A 20,046-nucleotide genomic window follows, 5' to 3' on the forward strand; every position below is an offset into this window, starting at 1 on the left:
CTGGTTCTTCCATAGTGACCGCGCGTATATCGACGAGTCTTATTTGATTTAAGGTCACACACTCAAGAGAGACCAGAATGACTCTTTGATTTTCTTCTTCATAGGCTATACAAATGAGATTTCGCTGCCCAATGTGGAATTCCATATTTGTATAATTGTCGTTTGCTAACCATCCCTCTCGTTCGACGGGAAGGGGGCCATAGGCATAGTGTTTCTGGTTTACCTGGTAGGATGACACGGAGCAGGACCAGAAGGGAAGAAATGACATCACCGCCTCAGCATACTCAGACTCATACCACCATGAGGCGGGTGGTTCGTCATGGCACAGCGCAAGTACAGAGGAGTGGGCACGGCAGGCCCCAGGGTGCCGGTCCACCAGCTCCAGTTCCAGTGGACCCCCGATCTCCACCAAACGTTCAGCCTCGTCCAGAGGTTTCGCCACTCTGACTCGGCAGATAGGCAAGCTGAACGTGCGTACCACCAATATCGACGAGTCGCTAGGCCATCACATCGAGCCAACACAGAACTGGCAGCGACACACAGGCGAGAGGATCCACAACTTAGAGTGACAACAGCAGCAGACCCAGGAGGAGTGGAGGGCCTACTACCGTTGGGCTGGGTTTAACCCCAACCAACAACAGTGAGCCTGAAGCTTGGGGGAGGACCCCCACGAGAGGTAACTTGTATCAAACTCTGTCTTTACTGCTTTCAAAATATTGCATGAAACCAAATAAAAATTTGCATAACTAAAACCAAATAAAAATTTGCAAAACTTAGAAAAATCAAAAATATTTTCCTTGCTTTAATATGTGTAGTAAGCGTGGTGTGAGTTTTCCTTGTTGAAATGATAAATAGTTGCTCTGTTAATTTCCTTCATATGCTTAGTTACAACTTTGTGCTCCGCCTAGTTTTGGGTTTATTGGCTATAAGTTCAAACCTTAAAACTTGAAACTTGTGGGTAGCAAGAGCATGATCCAAATCTAAGTTGTTGTGAGCTATGATATGGTAAATTAGAGTTGCTATGATGTTTTCCTATGTGATGCTTGATATCTGGAGTATTTAATTTTGAAAACACCAAAAATATAATAAAGTTCCTCGATGATTTGCAATTCCTATCCAAAGCCATATGTTGATCTCATTGTAAACCATCCATATATGCAACTTGCTATCTCATTGAGCTTTGTCAAATTGTTGTGACCCTTAGTGAGATTCATTTCATACTGCCATGATCAAAATCACATACACGTTCACACCATATGCTATGGTTCTACACTAGGAGCAAGCACTCCACTTATCCATCCACAAAATAAAAACTCCATGCTTATGTATGACACCTATCTCTAAAAAAAATTGCATCAAGGATATGGGGCTATGCTAAAAGAAAAGAAATAAAATATGCATACCCAAAGAAGGTATGCCACATGCCTCGGCATGTCAAAAAAAAAAGAGAGAAGAAAATAAAAGAAGTATACCCAAAGAAGGTATGCCACATGTTTCGGAATGTCAAAAAAAAGAGAAGAGATAGCCCCTATCCAAAAGAAAGAAAGAGAGATGGTTCATACTAAGGAGTTCATACACCATCCACCAAAAATATCCACACACTTGCACATCTTGATCAAGGTTTATGACTTGTTCCTCCTTTGGATCCGGTCTTTGACTTAACAAAATATGAGAAGCAAGTATGGCTTCAAATCCTCCATACCTATAGCTCCACCAAAAACAACTATTATAGATAGGGTGAGGAAGAAAGGCTCAATAAAAATCCTTGGAAAGGAATTATACACATCGAGCGATCCGAGAGATCATCTGAGGAACTTTATAAAATTCTTTTGAAAAACTTAACAAAAACTCCAGATTGACGATTGAACTAAGGGGAGAAATACAATCACTCTATGATGCCGTTCTGACTCTCAACCGCCAAAGATGAGGTGAAGCTAAAAGCCCCACAGGAGTAAAGGTAAGAGGTAAGGACAAAAGGCCAACTTATTCAAAATTAAGATAAGAAGCATTCAGTTGTGCCTAAAGTATAAGTTGGAAATGCAACATTGTAGCAACTCCTGATCAACAAACATCAGCCAAGTTTTTCTTAGGACGAGCAAAAGGCTAGCTTGGGGGTGTTTTTTATGGTCGTTAAGTGCAAAATATGACCGTCAACTATACTCACAAGATTAGAAAAATAATGCCTCTTACTCACATATTTGTATCACTAACCTAGCTCCATAGTTGTTTTTGGAGAATTATTGATTTCAGGAGCACAAGTCTGGAATAAGAAGAAAACACGAAGAATACACAGGCGAAGTCACAGAATATCGCGTCTTGCATAGCAAGAGCAAAAGAGTCCCACCTGACAGACCAAACCGACCAACCAAGCCTGGCACCGACTATCTGACATCAGGGCCCACTAGGCAGTCTCCCAGAGAAGGACGGTGGCTAGAGGCGGCAAGGTGCGACCGGCCGAACTAGTGGTTCGGCAGAACCCCCCTCCTCCCCCCCCCCCCCCGCATCCTGCCTAGATGCATTTTGGTGGGAGATTAGCTCTTATCCTCTAGAGGTCGGTTATAGATGTTTCCATGTAAAGACATGGCGGGAACTGACCTCAAGCACTATAAGAGGAGCCTCTCACCACTCTCTCAAACACACACCACTTGGAGAAGCCTCTCTCTCTCACACTCTCATTGTGACTTGCACTCCTTAGGGTAGTGGAGCTAGGCTAGTTCTTCAATTCCTTAGCGAATCCAGTCGTCTCAGGGTCGGCGAGCAATCCTCGGCCTCTGGTATGGCTTTGTATTCTAACTTTTGTTATGCTATTCACAAAGAGCTCGTTCTTGGTTATCTTGCTATGTTCTTAGCCTGCCTAGCCAAGTTCTGTTCTTATTCAAGTTGTATTAGTTGCCTGCTTAGACTAGATGATCCGGATAAGAATATCGGTTTGTTGTGCTTTCGGGCTTGCTTTAGCGTCTTACTTGTCCATCCGAAGGGTGGAGGAACCGGGGGCGCTAGGGTAGTGACCTCGTATGCGGGCATGGAGCCCGGGTTTGCAGGATCCCTCGGATATGACGGTGCTCCACGGTGTGACTGGGGTAGACCGCAGGTGGTGACAGCCCTGTCGGTTCGCCGGGAAGCTGCTTCTTGGCTAGCATACTCCCCGACGTTCGGGTATCGTGTAGGAGTTCATGTAAAGATGAAACGGACTGGACGTTCTCTAGTATGGGTCATTCTCCCCAATGTACCTAATTTTCCGGCACCTGCATCTTTAGGCATGTGACTAACATAACTTCCCTGCTAGCATGAATAGTATACTTGGATCTTGTTTGCCTATGCTCCCACTAACCTTAGGTGTATTTGTTTATTCTTTATTCATGAGAGTTGGCTGATCTGTGTGTGTCACATTGCCCTCAATTAAATTTATTATCACTTAACCCTGTATGATCAGCAGTTTACACCTTATCTCATAATTGTTATGGTTATGTATCTAGTAAACATCTTTACACACCATAGCCATCCCTTGGGAAAATATAAATAATGATACCCTGAATACTTTCAGGTGAAATGCTACAATGGTATATCCATGCGCTTGCAGATCCTTCTGTAATCGTTAAGACATACCGCACGCCGTCCCATGGCATCACCGCTGTGGGGCGGCCGTCCCGGCGTTTCTTGGTGCCATTGCTGGGAACTAACCATTCCTAGTGATTGCGCTAAGAAATGCCAACAAGCATTTCTGGCGCCGTTGCTGGGGACTAACCATTCCTAGTGAGTGTGCTAAGAAATGCCAACATGAGGACGGGTGGAGTAGTGAGGAAATCTTTGAGCTGTTGGAAAGCTATAGCAGCTTCCTTGTTCCACTCGAACTTATCGGACTTCCTAAGAAGTTTGAAGAAGGGTAGGCCTTTGTCGCCGAGCCGACTGATGAACTGGCTCAATGCATCCATGCACCCTGTAAACTTCATCAGATCCTTCTTGCACCTAGGTGGCTTCATGAACTTGATAGCGTTGATCTTGGTCGGGTTGGCCTCGATGCCCCAGCTACTTATGATGAAGCCGAGTAGTTTCTCGGATGGGACGCCAAACACGCACTTGGTGGGATTTAATTTCCATTTGTATCTCCTGAGATTTTCAAATGTTTCAGCGAGGTCGGCAATGAACTGATCATTGGACCTTGTTTTGATGATGACGTCATCTACGAAGGCCTCAGCGTTGCGCCCGATCTGCCCCTAGAGGCATTTCTGAATGGCCTTCTGGTATGTAGCACCCGCATTCTTGAGGCCGAACGTCATGGTGTTGTAGCAATACGCCCCGAAGGGCATGATGAAGGAGGTCTTCTCTTAATCCAACTTCTTCAAGGCAATCTGATGGTAACCTGAGTAGCAGTCAGGAAAAGAGAGGAGCGCACACCTGGCTGTTGAGTCAACAACTTGGTCAATACGCGCAAGGGGGAAGGGACCTTTAGGGCAGTGTTTGTTGAGATCTGTATAGCCGACACACATTCTCCATTCACTATTTTTCTTTTTTACAAGGACTGGGTTTGCCCCAGACCCCGCACAGTGCGGGAAGCCTACGGCACTAGGTGCAAGGACTGGGTTTGCCAGCCATTCTGGATATGTGACTTCTGAGATAAAACCAACGGCTAGGAGCCGGGTTACCTCTACCCTAATAGTCTCCTTCCGATCTTGAGCGAAGCGACGTAGCCGTTGCTTGATGGGCCGTGCCTTTTTGTTGAGATCCAAGGAGTTCTCAGCCTCCTCCCTCAGAATGCCTGACATGTCGGAGGGCTACCATGCTAAGATGTCCTAGTTGGCATGGAGGAAGGATGTAAGCATGAGTTCCTATGCAGAACTGAGCTCGATCCCGATCAAGGCGGTCTTGTCAGGCTGCTCGTCCCTAAGGACGAAGGCTTTCGTCTGGCTATTCGGGTGCAGCTGGGACCCAGACGTCGAATCGTTGGTAGGTATCTAGAGTTGATCCTTCATGAGGTCCTTTGACGCCAGAGCGACTAGAGCTTGGTTGGTCGTCCTCTCCATGGCTTCGGCGATGTTGATGTTCTTTGTCTCACAGGAGTGAGACATCTGGATGTCACCTTGGATGGAGAGGACTCCGTTCGGAGCCGGCATCTTTAGGAGAAGATACATTTGATTTGGAATTTCCATGAACTTGGTGAGAGCTGGTCTCCCAAGTATGGTGTGGTAGGAAGTCTCAAATGACGCCACCTCGTAGATGATGGACTCGGTTCTGTAGTTGTCCCGAGTGCCGAAGGTGATGGGGAGGGTGACCTTGCCGAACGGAGTCGAACCGGCACCCAGGATGATGCCATAGAAAGCCTGGGCAGAGGGGACCAGCTTGGTCATGTCGAAGCCCATGTCCTCCAATGTCTTGGCGAAGATGATATTCAGGGTGTTGCTGCCATTGATGAGCACCCTGGCCAGACAGATCTGGCGGATCACAGGGTTCACCATAAGGGGGTAAGCACCCAGCCTGGGGAGATGTACCCAGTGGTCACGTCGGTCGAAGGTGATCGGGATCTCCGACTAGAGGAGGGGTTCAACCGGGTGCCTGAACACCGAGTTGACATCGTGGTTGTGGAGTTTGATCCTGTGCCGGCAGTATGGTGCACTGGAGCCTTTGAAGACGAAGTTGACCACCCGTTCCTCCTCCTGGAAGGTGCCGGCTAATCTGTTGCATTGCTCATGGTCATCGTCTCGCCTAGACGAGCAATTTCTGTGGCTGCGGCAGCGGGAGCTTCTGGAGCTACCCGGCCTATCGCGGTCGTCCAGCATGGGGTGCTTGGGCTCTTCTATGGCGATGCTGTTGGAGAGGGTGTGGCACTCACACGCCGTGTGGTTGGCGTCCTTGTGCCAGGGACATTTGGCATCAAGGAGCCTGTCGAGCTCCTCTTAGTTGAGGCAGATGCACTGCTGAGGTCGATCAGCGACGGTGACGGTGTTGTCGGGGCTGCACTTGCGCTCGCAGGCCTTGGATGACTCGGCGCGGTCGCGGTTCTTGTTGTGTCGGGGTGGACAATTGTTGGTTCCTACCAGCGTCACCACTAGGAAAACAACGATGATGCCCGCAGACACCCATTGGAGTGGCATGTATTTCATGAACCACGAATAAATCCGCAAGCGCAGGGAATACTGCTGTAGCATTTTATCCGGGAGTATACCGGGGTGTCATTTATATTTCCGTAGGGAAGGCGGTGAATGAAAAGATATAGACTAGTTGATGAACTTTATCTAGATTGGATATCCTCTTGCATAAACAGGGATAAGATAGATAACATAGTAGGAGGTAGTGTGACACGCACACAAACTACCCTCTAGATAAACAAATAAAAGAAAATAAAAGATGCTTTAGGCCGGGAGCAAGGTAGAAGTTAGAGCTCAAGTCAACTGTGCTAGGCTAGCTATATCTATGCCATCTTATGGTTAGATCGTCAGAGATTAAACTACACAACAGGGAGACCGCTATCGAAGCAACTGGAAGAGCCCGTACACCACAGCGGCTTTATGCTCCTCCTACCCCCCATACCGAACGTGGAGGATTACTAGGGCTCGAACAGGGCTGTCACCACCAGCCGGCTACCTCTACAAACCGTGGGTATAGTTGACATCAAGCAACTCTTAGCTAATCTAGACACCATGTCTACACTAGTAAGCAATACTCTAGTGTCCCGCGCGGAGCTCCCACCATCCGGATGGACAGACATCACACTAGAGCAAAAATACAAATACTGGAGCAGTTGATAGAGTTCTAAGGCCGATGTGCTAACCATCGCAAGCACAGGGCGATCATGCAAAAAGCATTGAACAATAAGGCAACCAGATCAAGAAGCATATATCCGATAACTTAGAATATACTTCGAGTAGATATCAGTAACCATAGTCTATTTCTATTACAAACAACCGAATATTACAAGAGAGAGCTAGAGATGAACCCATACAGAACTCTCGAGCAACTCCGGCGACTCGATGACTCCTAGACTTCTCCTAAACTCCACTATGCCTAAAGACTATGCAAGATGAGCAAGAGAGGAGAGGTAAGTGGTGTGTGTGTGTGTTCTAATCTCTACGCCCCTTGTATTTATAGCAGGGAGCCATGGGGTGAGACACTTGCAACCGACCTAAGGGACCTATGAGGAGGTGACACGTGGCTTTGTTGAGGTGGTGGGGCCCACGGGCCTGGTCGGCCGACGGCCCAAGGGCGCCAACCACCCCCTGCTTCGTCCATCAGGCTGTCCTAGGCATCCTTGTCTGGTCCATGTTGGTCTTGGTCTGTCTTGGCTTGTCTGAGCTGGGTTCTAGAGCCACTTTCGGTCCATTTTAGTCTGAATCGGTGCTCTGATATATTTTGTGATTTTATATTGGGCCAAAGTGTGCTTGCAACCTGCAAATTAGCCCAAAAACACAACTTGCATTTCCTAGAAGGTGAAGTGTGGTTTAGGGACTTTATTGGATAAAGATGCGTCTAGGAAATGCAAACTCTCATGATTTTCTGATCAAATTGACGCCTGAAAATTGTTGTTAGTGAGCGTCAACAAGATCCCCCAAGCTGTCCTTGCTCCTACCTTACCTGTCATGTCATAGTCTGAAGCAGAGATGTTCATCTATAAGCTTAAATAAGTTGGCTATCATACCTTTGCACAATTACCTTACTCCTTCATGGGGCTTCTTAGTTATCTCCTCGCCTTGGGCTGTTGAGAGTTAGAACGGTGCATAGAGTAGTACTTACTTGTTCATAGATCTGCAATCCATCTGGAGATACTTTTTGAAATATTTTTGAAAACATGGCAAAGTTCCCAGGATGACTCTCTCGAGGCACTCAACTTTTATTATCCTCACCAGGGCAGTATCTGCCTTCAGTCTTTCCTACTGCTAAAAAGCTTTTGTGGAGCTCAAGGTAGGATAAGAATACGGTATACTTGCATTCCATATATTGTAAAGTCAAAGAGAGGATCCATAGAGAAACAAGTCATGCAATCTCGATCAAAAGGTGCAAGTGTATGAGTGGATGGATGGATACATGTGGCTTACTCCTTAAGGCATTGGTTTTCTCTCTCAAATCATCCCTGTCTCTCTTTTTTTTGTGACATGGCTACCCCTTTCTCTCTCTTTTTTTTGGGTCATGCTTCTTTGGCATGCCATCTTTTCTCTTTTTGGGGTAATCATAATCTGATTTTATTTTATTTCAGGGATGTTCTACGAGAGACATTACCAAGACATGGAGCATTTATTAATGGGAAATGGATGGATGATGGTGCTCAATTGCAAATGTAGGAATGTAGCAAATGGATGGGACATGTAAGTACTTATGATCGAGAAAGCATGAAAAGCATCTGACTAGGGTCACACAATTTGACAAAACTCAACAGAACATCAAGTAGCATATGTGTAAGGTTTTTTCGTTGAATATGACATATGGCTCTGGTAGGACTTTGCATATCACCGGGGAACTTGCCTTTTTAGATTTTTGAAAATAACTCCAGATTTCAAGCATCAGTAGAACAAACTTGTACCACTTTATTTACCAAATCTATACTCACAATAACTTAGACTTGGATCAAGCATATGCAACCCACGGAACTTTTAGGTTCATTGGCAAGGTATTTATATAACCAATAGATTTAAACTCAAGAGAACTCTTATTTCCAAACTATGCACAACAGACATGGTAGAGCAAAGCAAAACTCATCCTTTCAACTTTCATAAGGAGTTAAAACATTCTTACCGCGCATGATAAAAAGGGAAATAAAGCAGTATATTTTTATTTTATTTTAGAAGTTTTTATCAAATTTTATTCAAAAAGCAAATAAAGGATACAGTTGACTTAGGGGAGGGAACCTCCCCCAAGCTAGCTCTTGGTTTAGGGTCCGAAAAGCAGGACCTTTCTCCATACCTGATCAGGTTGAGGTTGTTTCGTCTATACCTGGAGAAGTAGTAGCGGTCGATGACGTCTTGTTCTTCTTGCACCATGTTTTCTTGTTCTTCTTTGGTGGCGTAGACGGCGCAGGAATAGGATCCTCAGATGTAGGATAGACGATCTCCAGATCTTCCCATACTGTATTGGTTATGAAATCGGGGATCTTCTGGTCGTCTTCCACTGACTCGGTTGGGGGAGTATGAATCTCCTAATCCTCCCAAGCTGGCTTGTAAGGGGAGTGATAATCTTGATCATCCCAACCGGGTTCTGCCCATAACCCTTGTTTCTTGCTATCCTCATGGATCAGGAATACTTCCCTCTTATTTTGAAATTTGAACTTCATGGTCTTTCCCATGATACGGAGGCTGATTCTTCTTGTCCTTACATCAATTCTGACGTTTGTATCCTTGAGGAATGGTAGCCCAAGTATGAGCGGGATCCCAAGATCTCCTTCCATATCGAGGACTACGAAGTTCACTAATATGTAGGTATTCTTGACTTTTACCATAAGATTTTTCACAACTCCTTCGGGATATCTCACAGTGGAATCTGCCAGCTGAACACACATAGTAGTGGGGGAAATTGATGGATAACCTAACTTCTCAAATGTTACCTTGGGCATGATGTTGATGCTGGCTCCAAGGTCACATAGGGCGTGATCAAACTCATAATCGAAGATTGAGCAATTGATCACTGGGGTTCCAGGATCTTCTCGTACTGTAGCTGCCAATTCTCCCCACGCACCTCTTCTTGGGTGTGTGAGCTTCCCTGTGTAGCTGAGGGGTGTCCTGCTAAGTGGTTCTTTCCACATAGCATTTATGACTTTGATACTCTCTAGAGTTGATTCGGGTTGCCCTAGAATCTTCCCTAATTTAGCAGCAAGTGTGACAGCAGCTAGCTAAGCCAATTGAGTTTCGAGCATCTTCTTGAAACTCAGCTGGTTCTTGATAGTAGTGGAGAATGTGACACCCTAGGTGTCTGCATAGTAGAACAACATTTATTTTCTGTGCTTCATGTGTGAAATTGCTTGAGCAAGGGTCTATTTTAAAAATATCAGGCCCATTTGTGTAAATATGAATTGATGTAGGGTCATTCTTATAGTTTTATTTGAATAGGATGTGTGATTATTGTTTTGGTGGAGGGTTTATTTGCAAAATTCAGTGCAATCATTACATGGCACAAAATTTTACTTTTTAGTCTGAATTTGAGGTGAATTTGCATTGGAAAAGACAAAGGTCCATTAAATCCAAAATCCTTCTTATGTTTTCAAAATAACTCTTTAACCTTTGGTCAAATCAATTTTTGCACATCACCAAAGTTGTAGATCTTGAAAAGTTGAACAACTTTCATGTTGGGTACTTTTTCAATTGAGCCATAGTTTAGGAGTTATTTTTGTTTTACAGTAGGGCCCCTAAACTTTTTGGAAATTGCAAATCAGTCCAGACTTCATCTCCCACCTCTCTGCCTCTCTGTTTCTCTCTACCGCCGGCGTGAAGCGGCGCCGCCCGCCACCGTGGAGGGCCGCAGGCCACCTCCTGCTTGCCATGGTCTCCCACGCGTCGCGCCTAGACTCCACGCCGCCCTCCTTCCCTCGCCACGCCACCCCGACGAGCTCTGCGGCCGCCACCTCGCCGCCGCCGTGGCCAGCCCGACGCAGCGCCCCAGCTCTCCTTCTTTCGTGCGCCCCAGCACCCAAAGCACCCCAGCAACCCAATCCACTCGCTCACTCGCTATCCCCTAGCCCAGAGCCCCCAAAACACCGCAGCCACCCTGCCCAAACACCGGTGAGCTCGAAGCTCACCATCGACCCGCCATTCCAGACCCGCTCCACCCGCGCTGACTACACCATTAGCTCTGCCTCGTCCTCGCGCAGCTCGCAGACCTCTCCTCCTCGCCCAGAACCCACCGGAGCACCCTCGCCGCCATTCTCCTCCGCCGCCGCCGCCCTGCTCGCAGCGGACCCGCCTCCTCCGACCGTTCCAGACCCGGCCAAGCACACCTACAGGTGCGCCCTGACCCGGTGAACCTCCCCAGCCCCTCCACCCTCGCCGCCGGCTATGAGCCCCGCCGGAATCGGCCGGTCAAACCTCCCTCCCCTGCTCTGACTCCGGCCAGGGACTCCCCTGCAAATACTTTTAGAATTCTAGGGTCCTGGATGCAAGTTTTCAATCCTTTCTCATTTGTTTCTAGCCTGAACTTTGAAAATACCTAGAAATTCGTAGAAAAACCAGAAAAATACAAACCCAAATGTTTTGGAATCCTTGTTACAAGAACTACAAGTTTTGTTATATCCACATCTTCATTTTTGGTCTGTATTTTAATCCATGAAAAAGGAAAGAATAAATAGGCTTTAATTGTTCTAGGAGTTCTACTCATTAACTGACTATGATTTTTGGTTTGATTGTGTTTATAGTGTTACTAGTGTCTGGTAAAAATTTGAAGCCTATTTGACATAATTAGCTAGGTCAAAGTTTCAAGATTCCTTGATCTACTAGTTATGCTAATATATTTGTGCTGGTAGAAAGATTAGAGTTATGTGTGTGAAACTTTTTCCATACTTACATATCACTACATCTTTCTATTACCCAAGTTTGGGAAATTTTAGAGTTGTCTAGCTATATCTTTGATTTAATGCTTGTTAAGTAAACTTTAATTGTGATAAATAGTTTCCTTGCTTAGAAAATTCCGAGAATTTTTGTAGAACTCTATTTTGGTCATATGTTCATGTATGTAAAATTTAGGATCCAGAAACACTATATAACTTCCTGTACTAATTAGTTTTATCATATGTGGTTTAATTTTGTCAAAATTATTATTTCAGTTTTATGCCTAGATAAATTCCGAAAAATGTATCAGGTTTCATAATCATGTGAAGCCTGTTCTGAAAAATTTTGAGCTTCATAAGTGCTGTAGTTTGTTATGTAGAATTTTATCTTGCTCTAGGTGTAGTATGAATAACTGTTTTATTCTGATTAATTGGTGGCATGAAATGGATTGAATTTTACAGGGTAGATTTCTCTCTGTATTTACTATTTGAATTAATTTTACTGAAGTTATATACTGTTTGTATACTGAGTTACTCAATTCTTTGCAAACCATGATTTATATGCTATATAAACTAACTAACACTTACTTTGTAAGTTTAATCAAATTGTTTTGTGAAGTTGATCTTGTTGTTTTGTGTAGTAATCATTGTTAAATAACTACCCTATAAACGCTTGCCTATATGAATGTTTGTTTGCTAAATGTTGGACTACAACTTTATCGTGAAGTGTGTTTGTGTAATACTGTTCTTGCATCACATATAGATACGACTGCTCTAGCGGATGGGATATACAAGTTGATCCCATAGTCCGAAGAAGGTGATCCAGAAGTCTAGGTGAACACTATTGTACTGACTGAAGACCCGGACCAAAGTTCGGAAGAGCCCAAGGCTAATCTAGCTAGTGACTACCGCGAAGGCAAACCCCGGACATAACCCAGTATTTCAAATTATTACAATTTATCATTATTACTTACTTGTGCATTTACAATTCTTAGGATTTGAATTGAAACCCTAGATGCATGGTCCTAGGAACCTATGTACTGAACACTAGACCTGAGTTCGAATAATTGCTAAGCTTATAGGACCGGTAAAAGTCGAGTGATTGCCTGTCACTCGCGAGCTCTATAGGAATTGCTTGTTTACTTTCTACTATCAATATAAGGACGATGGACGGGGTCATGTTCGATATCATGACCTTGTGTGAGACCCCGTCTGTGTTGATGAACTTGCTAAGGTCGCAGTGTGTGGTAGAGGTGGTTAAGTTTTTGAACGTACTAGCCACATGCCGTAAATATGGTACGCGGTAAGCCTAGTAGCCGATCGGACCGGTGAGTGGATATACCTTTCACTCTCTCTTAGAGATAGGTTTTTATTTATGTATATGTTGTGCAATACCGCGGCTACAGGGAGGAAGATGGTGCCCTGTAGTCGGGGAGAGTGACCCTGTAACACCCTAATTTAAATTTCAGCATTTATTAATAAATTTAATTGGCTTTATTTAAATTTCTAGGGATTATTGTGTGAGACTTGCATTTAATCTAAATTTTTGTTCTATAAGGAATTAAAATTTATCATAGGGTTAAAAATGTTTGTAGCATTCATGCTGGAGCATCTCTTTTATTGGTTTGAGTGCTAGGGTTTGAATTCAAATTTGAATTGGAATTCAAATAGTTTGAGTGGTTAGAAATAGAAATAGAAAGGAGAAAGAATTAGAAGAGAGCCGAGCCCGAAACTCAACCCAAGCCCAGCCCAGCCTTCCCTGGAAAACCCAACCCAAATCCCTGGCCCAGCTGAGCCCCACGCGGGCCCAGCTCCCCTCCTCACCTGCGCTAGCCCAACAGCCCACGCCGCGGACATCCTCTCCTTCTCTCCAGCGCGAGGCCGCTTTCTCTCTCCCTGGGCCTGCCCCTTCCCCTCGCCAGACCGCAGCCCGGCCTGCTCCGCTTAAGCCCAACCCGCGACCGTGCTCAGCCCAGCGCGACTCAACTCGCCCGGCACTCCCCCACTCCACTCGCGCGACGCCGGCCCAACCCACAGCGTGCCGCTCAGCCGCTCACGCGCGCCCCGCCACTGACACGCCGGGCCCACCTGGCAGTCCCGTCCCCTTCCTCCGCCTTCCACGCGCTGCAACGGCCCCACCGCGTCTCCCCGCGATCCCCGGCCGTGATACCCACAGCCATCCCTCCCTATCCCACACGCCGGGATCTTCGGCCCGGGCTCTTTAAACCACCCCGACCCCCCTTCTCCTTACCCGCACACCAGCATCGCCAAACCTAGCCGCTGCCTCCCCTTTGTGCCGCCGGCGCAGGAGCTCTACTCCACCCCGGCCACGCCACCCCGCCGTGCCCCAGCGCCTGCAAACCACCACCCTAGCCCGCGCAACAGCTTCGCATCGAAGTCTACAACACCCCGAGCCGCTGCCCCGACTCCGGACCACACCCACGCCGGATTTGCTCGCGAAGTTGCCGCCGCAGGTGAGCCCCATTCGCGAGAAATTGCCCACCGTGGTTGACGCTCTAGCCACACTGACCCACCTCCCGACTCCGCAGGTCTATCCCGAGCCTGATCGTGGGACTAGCAGAGCCGGAGACGCTCTGCAACGACCCCACCACCAAGCCCCGCGAGACCATCGCCGAACCTCACCGCCGACGTCCCGCCACTGCGACTCCGAGCACCCCGCGCCCTTGGTAAGCCCCGACCCGCATCCCTGGAGCTTTTAAACTAGATCCTAGAGCCTCCCGTGACCGGAACACGCCAGCGCCGGCGAGCCCTGCGCCGCCGAGCCGCCATTTCCGACGAGCGTCACGCTCGGAGCCCCGAACCACCACCCCATCGCCACCAGCGCATTACACGTGCCGCGTAGGTGCCTCCCAACCCAGATCTTGTCCTTTTTGACCCCGGGAAGGCCGAGATTGGCCGTCGCCGGCGATCCCCCTGCCGCGGGAGCACGCATCTGGCGAGCTCCGCCGCCGCCCTGCGCCCTGTTGAATCATTAGATCTAAACCATTAGATCCAGATCCAGCGGCCCACGTGCGTGGATACCGATTCGGCCGGTAAGTTTTGTTAAAGAGCCCCTCAGTTTCCTTAGATTCAACCTGAGCTCCAGTCCAGTTCAAAAGAAATTAGACTTAGGTCCTGTTTTTAACACTTAACGCCCTGAGCTTCCTGGTTTTAGAACCCGTTGTCCAGAGCCATCGGTTTTGCAGGTTAGCCCCTGAAACTAAGGTTTAATTACGTTTAGGCCCTCGGTTTTTGCAGAAAACCCCCTAGAACTTAGTTTTTCTTGCAGATAAGCCCCTAGAACTTGTTTTTGGCCTAGATTATGCGTTTTAGCTCCGTTTTAGGCGTTCTTTATGTCCACGCGATCATTGTAACGCGTAGAATTGTTTTAGACTAGTTTAGTGTGCTGTTTTTATGTATTGATGTACAGTTTCTTAGCTTTTGTTATTGTTTGCTTGTATGCTTATTGTTGTGCATTGTTTTTGGTCATGTGTTCGTGAGTAGACGTTGAGCTACCGGAGGAGCCCCAGTACCAGTACCCGGAGCAGCCATCTTCTGACCACTTTGAGCAATAGCAGGAGCAGTATGAGGAAGGCAAGTATAACATGAACAACCTATCATCTTTAAAATACAATTTCATACTGCATTTTAATACTGTATGCCTATAAGGACCTTCCTAACCACTTTTTATCCTTTATATATTACCTTGGGTTGCATTTTGGTTAGTTGTGCTAGGTGCCGCGCTATAACACACTCTGGTCCTTTTTAATTAATTTGATTAATGGTTTACTTGAACTTAATTCTGAGAGTGGCACTCTGTGTGGCTTGAGTGGCTCACGTCTCGTTAAAAGATGGTTTTTGTTAGAAACATGGTTTAGGGGCCAGTACGGTGCTTATTGCCTGGTTGGCCACTCTCCAAAAGGACCGGTTCATAGAGCGACAACCTCTGACAACAGCGCTACCACAAGACTGGAATGGGACGGTCTTGGCCTACTAATTAGGTCTTTTTGGTTTGGAGTAACTTACCTGCGGGGCAAAGGGTGGTAAGCTTCTATGGTCCCTGCTCCTCCGGCTGGTCTGTGCTTGGTTTGCGCACCTGTGCTTGTACCCCCGTGAGGTGGGCCCCATCGTCGCCGATCCAACTCTTCGCGGTTACGCCTTACCAACGAGATTCTTTGTAACAGCCTCGTAGTGAGTTTGCTAGCCATCTCACCTAAGGAAGTGTGATGAACAACTAGCGTAGCTCACGACTTGTGGGTAATTATGTGCATCCTCTACAGAGTGTAAAACTAGTATACTAGCCGTGCTCACGGTCATGAGCGGCCCAGATCCTCCTTTTGATTAGTGGGGTTATCTCCTTCCGACGAGGGAGGTGCCTCTCGGGGTTACCTTGGTGGCTTGGTTTCGGTTTGGTTCTCAGTAGTAACATGTTTAATCCTGATTAACTACTATGTAACTGGGTTAATGGTAATTCATCAACTCGTAGTAAATAGCTTTAATAAAATTTTGCCAAGACTTAAAAGCTAATGCAGTCAGTCAGCCAGCCTAGAGCCTCATAGTTTGTGTTATACTTGTTGAGTACAAGTTGTGTACTCACTCTTGCCTCTTCTCTACTTTTTCCTCTTGGCTACGCTACTGCTGCTCAGTTCCTGCCGACACGAGGGAGTTCGTCCAGCGCTACCAGGACTACGAGGACTTCTAGGTGTTCGTCTCCCAGTCGACGTCCCTGTGGCGTCCTGCTTCAGCTTCGGAGAGTTTTATCGTATTTTGTACTTCGCTTCCGCTGTATCAGACATTCTCGTCATTATTGTAATAAATAACATTCGTATTCGCTTTATTATATCTTTTTACGTGATATGTGCTATGATATACTGTTCATTCTGTTGTATATACGTGTGACTTGATCCTGGCACGTATATGATTGTTTGGTTTATTTTTATTTATAAACCGGGTGCTACAAAGTGGTATCAGAGCCGTATCGACTGTAGGACGAAAGCCTAGATAGAACTGGTCGAGTTTTAGGAGTTCTTCTCTCCAATCCTTTTCTGCTGAAACTATTTTACTATTATACCCCTTGAATTCTATGACTTTTACCCTCCTTGCCTTGATTTCTCACTCTGAAGAATAGTTTTCGTAGATTTTGGCCTGAATCAATCATCTGACCACCATGAGTAAGCTAGGCGATCCGTTTATAATAATACGATAGCACATTCTGCGACGCGTTGTGTTAGTCGAGTCGTATGTTAAACTCGGCTAAGTCGTGAAAATTGTCTGCTTGTTATTTTGCTACATGTTTGATTTGGATTTTTGAATGATTGCATAGCTTAGTAGTTTAAATTTGTTTAGAGAAAATTACTCTCATGCTAAAGTTAACTAATTAATAAAATGAGTTAGATCGCTGGGGGTAAAACAGTCCACTCTATCCTGTCTACTTTATCATTTCTGAGTCTTTTTCCGCAAAGAGTTATCATATCCATCTGAATTTATTCCTGCAATATCCTTACTCGTGAAATCTTTTGTCCAAAATCAGATGGTGAACACCAGGCGTGGTTCTGACCAGCAGGGGCAGAACAACCAGGGTCAGAACACCCAGGGGACCGGGATCCCGATGCCGCCGCCTTTGACTCCGAAGCAGTACTTCCAGGTCCAGATGCAGAAGATGGCTACCCTGAACAACAGTGTTCAGGCTCTTCAGCAGGCTCACACTCAGCCTCCACCTCCTCCACCGCCGCAGCCTCGCGACAGGCGTGCTGAGTTCCTGAGGGGTCACCCGCCGATGTTTTCTCACACATCCGACCCTCTTCAGGCTGACGACTGGCTCCGTGCAGTGGAGCGTCAGCTGGACATCGCCCAGTGCGATGATCGTGAGCGTGTCTTGTACGCAGCAGGACAGCTGCGAGGGACAGCTTTGGACTGGTGGGAGTCCCACCCAGTTCATGACCGCGAGACTCTCACTTGGCTCCAGTTCAGGGAGCGTTTCCGCAGCCACAACGTCCCCGCGGGCATTATGAAGATGAAGCAGAAGGAGTTCCTTGCACTGAAGCAGGTAATCTTAAATATAATCATTCAGCGGTTTCTTTTGAGCCAATGCCACTTGTTCTATCCTTATGAATCTTGAGTTAATCTTTCGATATCTATCTGTCTTTGTCACTTCAGGGAACTATGTCGGTCACGGAGTATCGTGATCGCTTTCTTCAGCTGGCTCGCTGCGCCCCTGCCGATGTTGCGGATGACCGCAAGAAGCAGGAGCACTTCATGGAGGGCCTTGAGGACTACCTCCAGTACATGCTGCTCAACCTCCGCTTCGACGACTTCAACCATCTGGTTGACAGCGCGCTCAACACTGAGCGCAAGCACCTGGAGATGGAGGACAAGAAGAGGAAGGTTGTCCCCGTTGCTACCGGCAGCAACACTCGTCCACGCCTCCAGCAGCCTCAGCAGTACCAGCAGCAGTACCGGCCTCCTCAGCAGTACCAGCAGAGGCCACCGCAGCCATACCTGCCTCGACAGCAGCAGGCAGGTCAGGGCCTGAGGCTACCGGCACCTCCGGCTCGTGCTCCACCAGCTCCACCGGCACCGCAGGCTCCACGTCCGGCAGCTCCTACTGGACAGCAGGCTCAGGGACCCCCTCGTACCTGCTTTCACTGCGGCCAGCTGGGGCACTACGCCAACGCTTGCCCCCGGAAGGCGCAGGCGGGACAGCAGGGGCGCCCAGCTCAGCCCAGGGCGCCACTTCAGGGCAGAGTGAACCACGTGACGGCCGAGTCAGCGGCCGAGGCTCCCAACGTGGTTATTGGTACGTTCATGGTTAATTCATATCCAGCTACAGTGCTTTTCGATACTGGTGCTACGCATTCCTTCATTACTCAGTCTTTTGTCGAGCATCATGGTATTCATACTAGCACATTAAAGAGGTGCCTGTTAGTATCTTCACCGGGAGGACAGTTGAGGTCTCACACTTACTGCCCGAGAGTCAGTGTTTCCTTGAGGGGAGTAGAGTTCTGTACTGATCTGATGGTGCTAGACACCAAGGGCATTGATGTCATTCTGGGAATGGAGACTCTGGCCAAGTGGGGAGTTCGGATAGATTGTGCTCAGAGGACAGTCTTGCTATCAGCTTCCAGTGGCCAAGAGGTTGTTATCAGTGCAGTAGAGCCTTCTGGATTTCTTCATCAGATGGAGGCTAGACCCACGGACGGTATTCGCGTGGTGTCTGAATTCCCGGATGTCTTTCCGGATGATCTGCCAGGTATGCCGCCTGAACGCGCCATTGAGTTTTGTATTGATCTCTTGCCTGGCACAGCTCCTATTGCAAAGCGGCCCTACCGTATGGCACCTATAGAGCATGAGGAAGTCAAGAAGACTATTGATGAGTTGCTAGCCAAGGGCTATATCCGTCGCAGCTTCTCTCCTTGGGCTTTTCCATTGTTGCTGGTAGATAAGAAGGATGGCTCGAAGAGGATGTGTGTGGATTATCGGGAGCTGAATGCAGTCACTATCAAGAACAAGCATCCACTACCCCGTATTGAGGATCTCTTCGATCTGCTTCGAGGTGCTCGTATATTCTCGAAGATTAATCTTCGTTCGGGTTATTTTCAGCTGAGGATCCATCCTGGGGATATTCCGAAGACGGCATTCACCTGCAAGTATGGGCTATATGAGTATACAGTCATGTCCTTCGGGTTGACTAATGCCCCGGCTTTCTTCATGCATCTGATGAACATGGTCTTCATGGATTATCTGGATGTCTTTGTGGTGATTTTCATTGATGATATTCTGATCTTCTCCAAGACAGAAGAAGAGCATGAGGAGCATTTGAGACTCGTATTGTAGAGACTGAGGGAGCATCAGTTGTATGCCAAGTTTAGCAAGTGCGAGTTCTGGATTGACGAGGTTCCATTCCTCGGTCATGTTATCTCTCCGGGAGGCATTGCTGTTGATCCGAGCAAGGTGAAGGATGTGCTAGAGTGGGAGACACCGCAGACAGTAAAGGAAGTCAGGTCTTTCTTGGGCTTAGCTGGATATTATCGGAGGTTCATTGAAAATTTCTCCAAATCATGAAGCCTTTGACTTCTTTGCTGGAGAAGAATGTGGCTTTCGTATGGACTGATGAGCGTCAGAGAGCCTTTGATGAGCTGAAGAAGAGGTTGACTACGGCGCCAGTCCTGACTCTGCCAGACCAGACGAAGAGGTTCACGGTATATTGTGATGCTTCGAAGGATGGTCTTGGGTGTGTTCTGATGCAGGAGGGCATAGTGATTGCTTATGCTTCACGGCAGTTACGTCGGCATGAGCTGAATTATCCCACTCATGATCTTGAGTTAGCCGCAGTTGTGCATGCTCTGAAGATTTGGAGGCATTACTTCTATGGGCAGCGGTGTGATATCTACACTGATCACAAGAGCCTCAAGTATATTTTCACGCAGAATGAGCTGAACATGCGGCAGAGGAGATGGCTAGAGTTGGTCAAGGATTATGACCTGGAGATTCACTATCATCCAGGCAAGGCCAATGTTGTAGCAGATGCTCTGAGCAGAAGAAGTTATGTCAACATGGCCGTGGCTTTCCAGATGCCTCCAGAGTTATGC

At 47.1% G+C, this 20,046-nt stretch overlaps 1 protein-coding gene across 1 annotated transcript; it reads right to left on the reverse strand.

The window, feature by feature from the left end:
• Nucleotides 1-4,952: 4,952 nt before the first annotated feature.
• Nucleotides 4,953-5,453, reverse strand: LOC120695252. The gene has a single exon (XM_039978544.1). It carries the CDS (start codon nucleotides 5,451-5,453, stop codon nucleotides 4,953-4,955), a length of 501 nt encoding a protein of 166 aa, XP_039834478.1.
• Between the last annotated feature and the right edge of the window lie 14,593 nt (nucleotides 5,454-20,046).

This window comes from Panicum virgatum, chromosome 2K (assembly GCF_016808335.1).
Source record: "Panicum virgatum strain AP13 chromosome 2K, P.virgatum_v5, whole genome shotgun sequence".
In the NCBI taxonomy this organism is placed as follows: Eukaryota; Viridiplantae; Streptophyta; class Magnoliopsida; order Poales; family Poaceae; genus Panicum; species Panicum virgatum.